The sequence below is a fragment of the Pinus tabuliformis genome, chromosome 8, assembly GCF_031772625.1.
Source record: "Pinus tabuliformis cultivar Carrire ecotype Pingquan chromosome 8, CPIR1, whole genome shotgun sequence".
NCBI classification, from domain to species: domain Eukaryota; kingdom Viridiplantae; phylum Streptophyta; class Pinopsida; order Pinales; family Pinaceae; genus Pinus; species Pinus tabuliformis.
This window is the reverse complement of record NC_142294.1, coordinates 1,579,361,691-1,579,371,893: the sequence shown is the minus strand read 5'-3', so window position 1 is coordinate 1,579,371,893 and position 10,203 is coordinate 1,579,361,691. Positions and strand designations below refer to the sequence as shown.

General features: G+C 39.4%; 1 protein-coding gene across 1 annotated transcript in view; it reads right to left on the bottom strand.

The window, feature by feature from the left end:
• Positions 1–4,106: 4,106 nt before the first annotated feature.
• LOC149242068 (uncharacterized) overlaps positions 4,107–10,203 on the bottom strand; it is a 62,466-nt gene continuing 56,369 nt past the window's right edge. The window contains exon 2 of the mRNA XM_089374161.1: positions 4,107–4,574. Within this exon, the coding sequence (XP_089230287.1) occupies positions 4,131–4,574 (444 nt within the window). The 3' untranslated portion in view covers positions 4,107–4,130. The remainder of the gene's footprint in view (positions 4,575–10,203) is intronic.

The window sequence follows — 10,203 nt, the reverse complement described above, 5'->3', positions numbered from 1 at the left end:
AAGGCTAGACCATATAGTGACTCAACGTGTTCACACGAAGCATATATCAAGACGAGAGTTGACCAAAAACATCAGGGCCCCCACAAGTTAACAATACTGACTTTAAGGATGAGATAATGCACAAAAGTGTGCATACTTGGTAAATCTATCAACTACCACCATGATGACACTCTTTCCTTCAGACTTGGGTAAACCTATGATAAAATCCATTGAGACCTCCTCCCAACGCTGACTTGGAATGGCTAAAGGTTGTAACAGACCTGGAGTCTTAATTGTCTCAATTTTATTTTGTTGGCAAACCAAACATTCTGCCACAAACTTTTGAATATCAGATTTAAGGCCATCCAAAAAAATTCCTTCTTGACCCTGTGGTAAGTTTTTTAAAATATTGAGTGTGCTCCTATGGGGAGGTGGTGCAATTCCAAAAGAATCTTTTGTTTGAGTTGGGAATTCTTACAAAGATATAAGCGATTTTGTCCCAAAATGAATCATTTTTCCAGCTAAATGTATCAGCTGTATTAGGATCTTGCTGCAACTTTTGAATGAGTGCCCACACTTCTTCGTCATTCTTCCATTCCTCCCTTGCTTTGTTTATCCAATCTAGTTGGATAATAGAAATGGCGCACGACAATGCTTCCAAATCCTCATCCTTTCTTGAGAGTGCATCTGCAACAACATTTCGCTTCCCTTTTTTGTAAATGATTTCAAAGTTATAACCCAACATCTTTGTGACCCATTTTTGTTGCTCTTCTGAAGATAATAATTGTTCCAAAGAGTATTTAAGACTATCATGATCTATTTTTACCTTGAAGTGTTTTCCTATTAGGAACATCATCATTTCTTTAGTGCATGTAGTATTGCCAACATTTCCTTCTCATAAATAGGTTTGTGTAAATACTTTCATTTGATTGGACGGCTTTCAAAAGCAATGGGTCTTCCTTCGTGCAATAAAACAACACCAATTCCATTTTTTGAGGCATCACATTCCACAATAAAAGTTTTCGAGAAGTCTGGCGTAGCTAAGACTGGTGTTTGGCACATTGCCTCTTAAAGATGTTCAATGGCCCCTTTAGTTGCTTCTAGAATCCAAGAAAATGCATCTTTCTTCAATAATCTTGTTAGAGGTATTGCTATTCTCCCATAATTCTTAACAAACTTGCGATAATACCCTATCAACCTGAGAAATCCTCAAAGATGCTTTATGGTTGTGGGGATTTTCCATTCCTTAATGGCTTTGATTTTGTTAGGGTCTACCTTAACACCCTCATGAGATACAATATGACCCAAATATTCCACCTCATGTACCCCAAAGAAACATTTGGAGATTTTTGCATATAATTGTTTCTCCTCCAATAGTTTGAGCACCTTGTCAACATGTTGAACATGATCCTTCCAAGACTTGTAAATTAGTATATCATCAAAAAATACTAACACAATTTTTCTAAGGGTGGGTTTGAAAATAGAATTCATCAAACCTTGAATGTGGAAGGTACATTACTAAGGCCAAAAGGCGTGACCCAAAATTCATAATGGCCCTCATGAGTTTTGAATGTTGTTTTCGAAATGTTTTCACTCTTCATTCTAATTTGATGATATCTTGAATGAAGATCCAACTTGGCGAAGTAAATTGCACCACGTAATTCATCAAACAATTCATCAATGACAGCAAAGAAATTTATCTTTAATAGTGAGCTTGTTGAGCAACCTATAATCTGGACACATACGCCATGATCCATCCTTCTAGTGCACCAATATTACTAGAGCAGAGAAAGAACTTTGGCTAGGTTGCATTATACCGGCCTCTAGCATTTCTACAACCATACGTTCAATTTCACTCTTTTGGGCATAGGAAAATCTATAAGGCGTAATGTTTGGAGGAACACTTCGTGGAATCAAATGAATAGAATGATCATGGTCACGAATAGGTGGGAGGCCTTTGGGAGTCTCAAATACCTTGGAATGATTGTCCAAGACTATTTGGAGATCTGGAGATATAGATGATTTTGATGTTTGAAACTCCAGTGAGCATGATTGTGCAATTACATCATGTTGTTCTTTCTTCAAAAGTTTTGTCATGCCATTATAGCTGACTATCTTTCCTAGTTTCCCTACAATACCCTTAATTGTGCGTGTACACCACTAGCTCCACGAGGGCTTATTTTAGGTGTGGTCGTCCATGAGTGATGAGACTCAAGATTGTTATGAGACAATCATTTATCATTTATGATATGTATTTGAATTTTGAACTCGCTGACATTTTTTATTTTAATTATGGAACCATGAGTCCTTTTCTTATTCAGTATCTAAATGTTTTGCTTACAAAAATCGAATATGTTATGTTGTACTTTTATAGATATGAGATGATGTTATGAATTATTACATATATTGTGGTTTTTATAACTTATGAGGATTGGAATTGTCATTAGGTTCTTTTTTGTGCTTAAAATTTACCCTGTTTTAAGTTTTTTTTTGTATTTTGATGAAGCTTATAAGGGTCATTCGTGAGTCTTATACGAGTCGACGAGTCAATGCCCCAACAAGTCTTATATGAGTACGACTCGTGCAACATTGGTAAGAATGCAGAGATTTGGTCATTGTATCAAGGTGCAAATTCACCCAAAACCAACGCAAGATGCACATTGCAATAATCAACTTCAGCACAGATCAGAGTTGCATATTGATGTTGTGTCACAGAAGCACTAGTATTCTAGCTGCTAAGTTTCAGTGATACTACCTGATTCAGCAGTGTCAAAATTCAATTGCATTGACACTTTCCCATGCAACCTTAGCGTGTGCACTTTTGTCACAAAGACGCAAAGCCAAGTAATGCAAAGTTGCAAACATGCAGCCACATATGAACAGTCCAATAAATCGTCATGCATGGAAGACCAAAAGTCACAACAGATTAGTTGATTAGTTAACACTGTGTTGTTGTAACCAACTTCATGCTGTTTATATATCACTATACATCTTTACTTCATTACTCAAAATCGAGATTGCCACCCAAATTATTGCAACAATCAATATTCGATATATGAACTCGTTTCTACTTAAGTTATCTTCACAATCTGTTGTGCCATGAATTATTAAACCACTGTAAACATAAGTTGAGATTGTCACAGCATGTCATTGTGGTTATAATAATTCAGCCAGTATACTGACATTTGTAATGGTAGTAATCCCAAATATTTACTCCAACCACAACTTCAAAGACCAGTTGAGAAGAAGAATCCATGCCCTGCACATGGAGCCTTGCCCCCTTTACTTATTGAACAGGAGCTCCGATCAGACAACCATCCTCAAGCTAAACTTCAAAGATAATCAGAAATAACAAACTCGACTTCCAGGTTCCAACATGAGTACAAGTTTTCAGAACAGATTTTTTGTTTCTACTAGAAACTTTTGTTCAGAACCAAACCAATCTATTATTGATAATTCAACTAATTAGCAATTTGAATTGTAAAATCTTATTTTATAGTGATCCAGTTTTGGAATTGTAAGGTTATATTATGGTCTAGTTGTATCTGCTATAAAACAGTCATCAGTCCAGACAATGGTCTTCTGTTTCTCAGAAAAGTATCGGCCTCCAGCCGATCTCTTTTTACTATGATTTCCCTGCAAGAGGATTTGTATTAACAATAAAATTTCTTCTTTTTTGGATTAAAAAATGTGGTTCCATGTGTGCATTACATAAATCTGAATTCCTATATGAATCGGATTGTAGAGTTTTGACACACATGGATATGTGTGCACATCAGAAACAAATTATCATAAGAAATGCAGAGTCTCGTCTCATTTTGCAATTTAAGGCTGGCCCAAATTTATATAGCATGTTAATACAGGTTCTATAGGATAAGCAAAGCAATAACCAAACCACAATGCATCTGTTGAAAATTAGAACAGACAAGTTCATTTGCAGCAGTGAACAACACTCCCAGCCATATCCATCCTGCAAGTTCTATATGGTATATCTGACATAAAAAAAACCCAATGCTCATGAAAAGTTCTATAAATTCATTCTGTCATAATATTAATGCTTATTATACTTGTAGAATTTGGTGCTGCTTCACAATAGTGTAAAACAGATAAGAAATGACCAAGAATAAATAAGTTTAGGTAAACATCATAACTCAAGCAAGTAATTTAACCATGAGATTTACCAGTTCAAACTGCTCATCTAGAAGTCTGGGAGTTCTCTGCATTCTTTCCACCACATCTCCAGCTGTAGAAAATTGCAATGCATCATCAACCGGAGCTGCACTGATTTCGTCTTGAACAGAGACTGATTGATTGGCATGATCACATTCTTGCTTAATTTCTGTTAATCTAACAGAAGTTTCCCCACCCTCTTCCTCCAGTATATTAGCTTGGACAACAAAGTCTTCTTCCAAGTTTTCAACATCAGAACCAAACTCAGAATCATCACTTTTATCAAGTTGAGCAAGTACTTCAGGGTCAACAGCCTTCCGAACATTGCGCATACAACGTGTGCTTGAACTCACACCATACAGAGCATTGGAATTTGAGTCATCTTCATTACAGGTTGAAACTTGTAGATTAGATGCATCATATGCCTGAACCAGCAATAATAATAATAGTATCAGCAAAGCCGAATCCACACATTACAGGAGCAATTCCTGTAGTCGAAACAATTTTTATACCCATTTAATTGTATATCTGCGCAGAATTCTACCAAAGATTCAGATATAATCAAACTCAAGTAAATTGGAATAAATTTCCAGAAGTTACAGGAACACTTCCTCGTAAGTGCAGCAATAAATTTACTGATTTGAATGCAGATCAGAGAGTAATTCTGTCAAAGATCCAGTTAACTGCAAACTTATGTAGATTGGAATAGATTTTAAATTTCACGTGTGCTACAGGAGCACTTCCTCGTAACTGCAATGATTTTTTTACAGATTTAATTGCAGATCTGTGCATAATTCTACAAAGATTCAAATAATAAGTTCAAACTCAAGTCAACAAGAATAATGTTTGACTGTTTTTCTACCTTTCTTTATAACAATTAAAAAAAGGGTAAGACAATGACCAGCAGGTACAGCAACTTGAATTCTGTTAGATCATTTTATCTGGTTTATAACCTAAATTGCCAGGATCTGGAGCCAGATACAGATATAGATCGACCAGATTTTTAATAAGCCGGGATATGGAGCCATATATGGATATGGATCCACCAGATTTTTCAAAAGCCATGATCCAGATCCTGATCAGGAGCCATATAAAGATACAGATCTGCCAGATTTCTTAGAACCTGGGATCCAGATACAGCAAGAAAATGGCCACCTTAACAGTATTATAGAGATAAATTATATTAACATCCACAAATTACCAAAATAGGTAAACGAGATTAAAACTTAAACATACATGTCAGTGGCAATGTGGGAGTGCCTAGGGCATCTCTTGAAAAGGAAAAGCGGAAACAAGAATCTACACAAGTAATTTGACAAATAACAACAGATTAAACCCAAGAAAAGGAAATGAAGTGGAAATAGGTACTCCGTGAATGATTGTTGTTTGCAAGGTTGTAACCTTACAAATAGCCAATCATCTTATTCAAATTTCCACCTGGGATCAATAAAACTGACTTCGGGTCAGTAAGAGTGATATGAGTCATGACACACTCTCTTCCGATGAAACTGACTTCGGGTCAGCAGAGAATGGTATGAAACATTCTCGATCAATTCTTCTTCTTCATGGGTTCAGCAGAGCAGAGCAGTGCAGGGCACTGATGGCAGAGATAGTACAGATGAACAGATGGATCAGCGGATGGAGTTCTCCCTAGTTGAGAAGGAGTGTTAAAATTGACAACTAGGGCCAAACTCCATGTGGGTCATCTTATTAATGACAGCTGATATTTTTCTTGGACTCCTCTCATCGAGAGGTGTAGGATTGGTCTAAAGATCATCCAATTCCAATAAGTATTCATGGAGATATGATTTTATTTGTGTTATTGGACAATTCAACAAGGTCGGCCAGCAACTAATTTGCCCCCTCTTGTGCTCCACGTTTTACTATAAAAGGAGGAGGTCCTCAAGTCATTTAAACACTCACTTCTCCTAAGATCTCTCTCCACTCGTTTGGGTTAGTGGCTAGAGAGGTCAAGAGAGAGAAGCCCTAGACGCAGTGAAGAAAGGGTTCTATGTGCCTTAGACGCAGTTGAAGAACGCAGCCCTAGCAGCAGTCAAAGGGAGCTCAAATACGCAGCCAAAAGGAGCCCTAACAGCTGTCTAAAGGAGGCCCTAATACGCAGCCAAAAGGAGCCCTAACAGTTGTCTAAAGGAGGCCCTAATATGCAGCCAAAAGGAGCCCTAACAGCTGTCTAAAGGAGGCCCTAATACGCAGCCAAAAGGAGCCCTAACAGCTGTCTAAAGGAGGCCCTAATACGCAGCAAAGAAGGAGCCCTATACGCAGCCAAGTGGAGGCCCTAATCCGCAGATCTAAGGAGCCCTATACGCAGCCAAGTGGAGGCCCTAATCCACAGCAAAGAAGGGAGATCTACCCACTGTTTAGGGGAACTTCTACATGCAGCAAGGCAGCCCTAATCTGCAGACATGAGGAAGCCTTAAAGGAGCCTTAGCTGCATATCTAAGGAAGGGTTAAACGTGCCCTAGATGCAGTCTATACATCGCTGAACGCAGACCTAAACGCATTCACCTTAACACTATTCTAGGCCGCATTTGTGGAGGGTTTCATGTGCCCTTAGACTGCTGTGAGAAGGGATCTGAATGGTTCCTTATATGCAGTCTCATGACTGCCCTAGCCACAGGAAAAGAGAAGGTTACAACAGTTCATTAGTAGGACTGTTTGGAGGTCTACTATATCAAGGAGAACTGTTATGATGCAGCGTGGAGGGCAGCAACTCATTGGAGGACAACCACAGTCATTAAGAGCAATTCTGGGCCAGCTTAGATGGGCTGTTAGGGACTGTGGTCAGTACCCTAATCAGTCCCTGAATTGCAGCATTACAACATGTTCAAGAGTTGACATTTCTATAGACTAAATGTTGCTGCGTTAATAATGATTGGACACTATCTGTGATACGTTTGTTGCTATGTGCTAGGCCACAGGCCATAGCACCATAGCAAGAGTTGTTATGGGCAGTGTATCAGGGTGTGCAGCACAAGTGTATCAAGGTGCAGCACAAGTGTATCAAGATGCAGCACAAGGGGATGCAGCATGATAGGCACAGTAAGGTACAGTTTGAAGATGCAGCACAAGGAGGTGCAGCATGATGATATGGTGCAGCATGAAGATGAAGAAGCAAGATGGGTACAGCATGATGAGGTACAACTCAGCAGTGATGCAGCATGGTGCAGCTCTATGATGAGACATGGTATGATGGTGCAGCATGGTGCAGCACTGTGATAGGGTGATGGAATCACATGAGTCCATATCAGTTACCTCATGAGACATCTTCTTAGAGAAGATCTATGTTCTTATCTTGTCAAGTCAAAGTGTTGACTTCTGATGTATATGTACTATCTCTCTCTCTCCCTGCTGAACTATTGAAGAACATATAAGAAGAATTGATCAAGGGTTTCCCCACATTGGGGTTTGTCCTTGGCTAGCGCCACATCCTGTGTCCTCTTGTCTTGGCTTGTCTTATGCGAATTATGTTTATGTTCTATCTGTAGTTTACTTTAATGTTGATGTGATTGCTAATCTGGAAGAGATATTGAGCTAACTGTGAAAATTGAAATAAATTGATCAAAGCATAGAACATACCTAAAATTAACAGGAGTATGGTGGTTGACGGAATTCAAGGCATGGTATAACGTTATTCAATGTTATTCGGGGTATAACATTATATGGAAGTGGTGTGGGGGGTATGGCAGTATTGGCGAATCCATGACAGACAACGTAATATGGACTGTAGCATAAGAATGGAGGTGTGTTCACTGAGCCTAGCAGTATTATGAAAGGGTATAAGCAGTAGAGTACCATTTTCTGCGCAGGATGAAAGGGTATAAGTGTGTTATAACATTGGAGCGTATGGAGCAGCCGACTGTGCAGGAGGGCCGAGCCAAGTGGGCCAACTACATATGGGAGGTATGCAGTATTAACCGGAGCAGCGTAGCCACAGTCAGGAGGGTCGATGACAATTGAACAGAGAATTGCCAATATCCAACATCTAATAATAATATAAAATACCCAAAACATGCAATTTAGGTGTGAGAAATATTATATGCAGTAGACAATCAAAAGGAAACTAAGGAGGGGACAAGTGTCCAAAACTGCCTCCATTTTGTTGCTTCCGCCATCGCTGGAAGAAACGGGAGAAGGATACAATGCATAGGCATTTGTCATCCCCAATGCTGCGAGGCGAGCCTTGTAGGAACCACTGATTCTCATGGCCAATTCAAAAACTGTGTATCAAAAAAAATATTCATTATGCATGATATTTCAACCAATGTTTTACAAAACGGACTCGGATTCGGACTCGGCAGGAAACTCGGAAACGACTCGAAACGGAAACGAAACGACAATGACTCGGCCGGCTCGATTTCAATGACTCGGTCGTTGTAAAAAATACATTAAATATTTATTTTTTTATAAAAAAACATAATTTTAAATAGTTTAAACATAATTTTAAATATTTTCATTCAAGTTTCGAAACACACAACATTATAATATACATGGAAGACAACATATGATCAAAGTAGGCTCATGAACCAATCCATTATATCAAAATGGTACGGTGTACCCAATGGCAATAGTAAATACATAGTCAACTGTAGTCTGTCATACATGATCAAAGACTCAAGAGTCAAAACAAAATACAAATAACCAAGGAGGCTAGTAGCTACTGGCTACTGCCAGAGGAGCCAAGATCATCTCGACCAATCTCTGGATCATCATCATCAGAGGCAGAGCCAGACAAGGGGCCCCATGACTCCTCCTCATCATCATCGTCTCCAACTGCAACTGTAGAAGTGGTGCCAGTACCAGTACCACTAGGCTGTGAAGCAGATGCAAGCTGAGATAGAGTACAAATGCGGCTGCGCTTCTGTCGTGGCTGAGCAGAGGAAGGCGAAGCACCTACAACTGGAGTCCTACTAGCTGGCTGTGAGACTGAGGCTGGTGGATTGGGATCTGCATTCAACTGAACACGCTGCAGTGGATCTCCAACATCAAGTTCATCAAGATCCTCATCAGGATCAAACTCTGGTAGACGACTCTCCACTACCCAATCTGATGTTGGATCAATGTCTTCCAACACAATGGGATCTGAATCAGGTCTTTTGTTCAGCAATTGGTTCCGTCTGAGCCGAAGGTTGTATTGGACAAAAACTAGATCATTCAACCGTTTTTGCTCCAAACGGTTTCTCTTCTTTGTGTGAATCCTCTCAAAGACAGACCAATTGCGCTCACACCCAGATGCACTGCAAGTTTGACTCAAAATACGAATTGCAAACCTTTGCAATTCAGGGCAGTGGCCACCAAAGTCCTCCCACCATTGTGCTGCAAAAAACATAGGAGTGTAATGAATTATGAGTTAGATGAAGGCTGAAGCTCAACAAAATTACAAATTATATCTAACTTGAAATTGAGAAATTGAAAATTGAAATTTTTGTTTACCTGGCTCATCTGCTTCTCTTGCAATCTTGCTAGGTTCTTCCCCAAAGGTACCTGTTGCATTGGTGAAGGATGTGACCTGCTGATGTATCAGTAGCTGATCAGACTCCGATGGGACCATGCGCTCAATGCAATCAACCAGTCCATCTCTGACCTCCCCCCTCAAAGCTCCTGACTCCTTAGCTTTATAATGATACCGTGGGTTCAAAAAATACCCAGCTGCATGTATAGGGCGATGGAGTTGATTGTTCCATCTTTCATCAATGATTGCCCAAATGGGCCCATACTTTGCCACTCTATCCTTGTATGCTGCCTTTATTTGCTCCTTTGCTTGATCCATAGCCTCATAAATGAAGCCCATAGCCAACCTTTCCCCATCCACCAACCGCAACACCTTAACTAGTGGCTCAGCAACCTTCACAATCTCTGTTGCCTTTCTCCAAAAAGTTTCATCATGGACTTTCCTTCTCAATTCTCTGCCTTCTGGTTTGTTAGACCAACTGCTATTATTCCAATCATCACTGGAAAACATCTTTTGCAAGTTTCTATGTTGGGAAAGCATAGATTGCAATGTCAAAAAATGTGTAGCAAATCTAGTGATGGCAG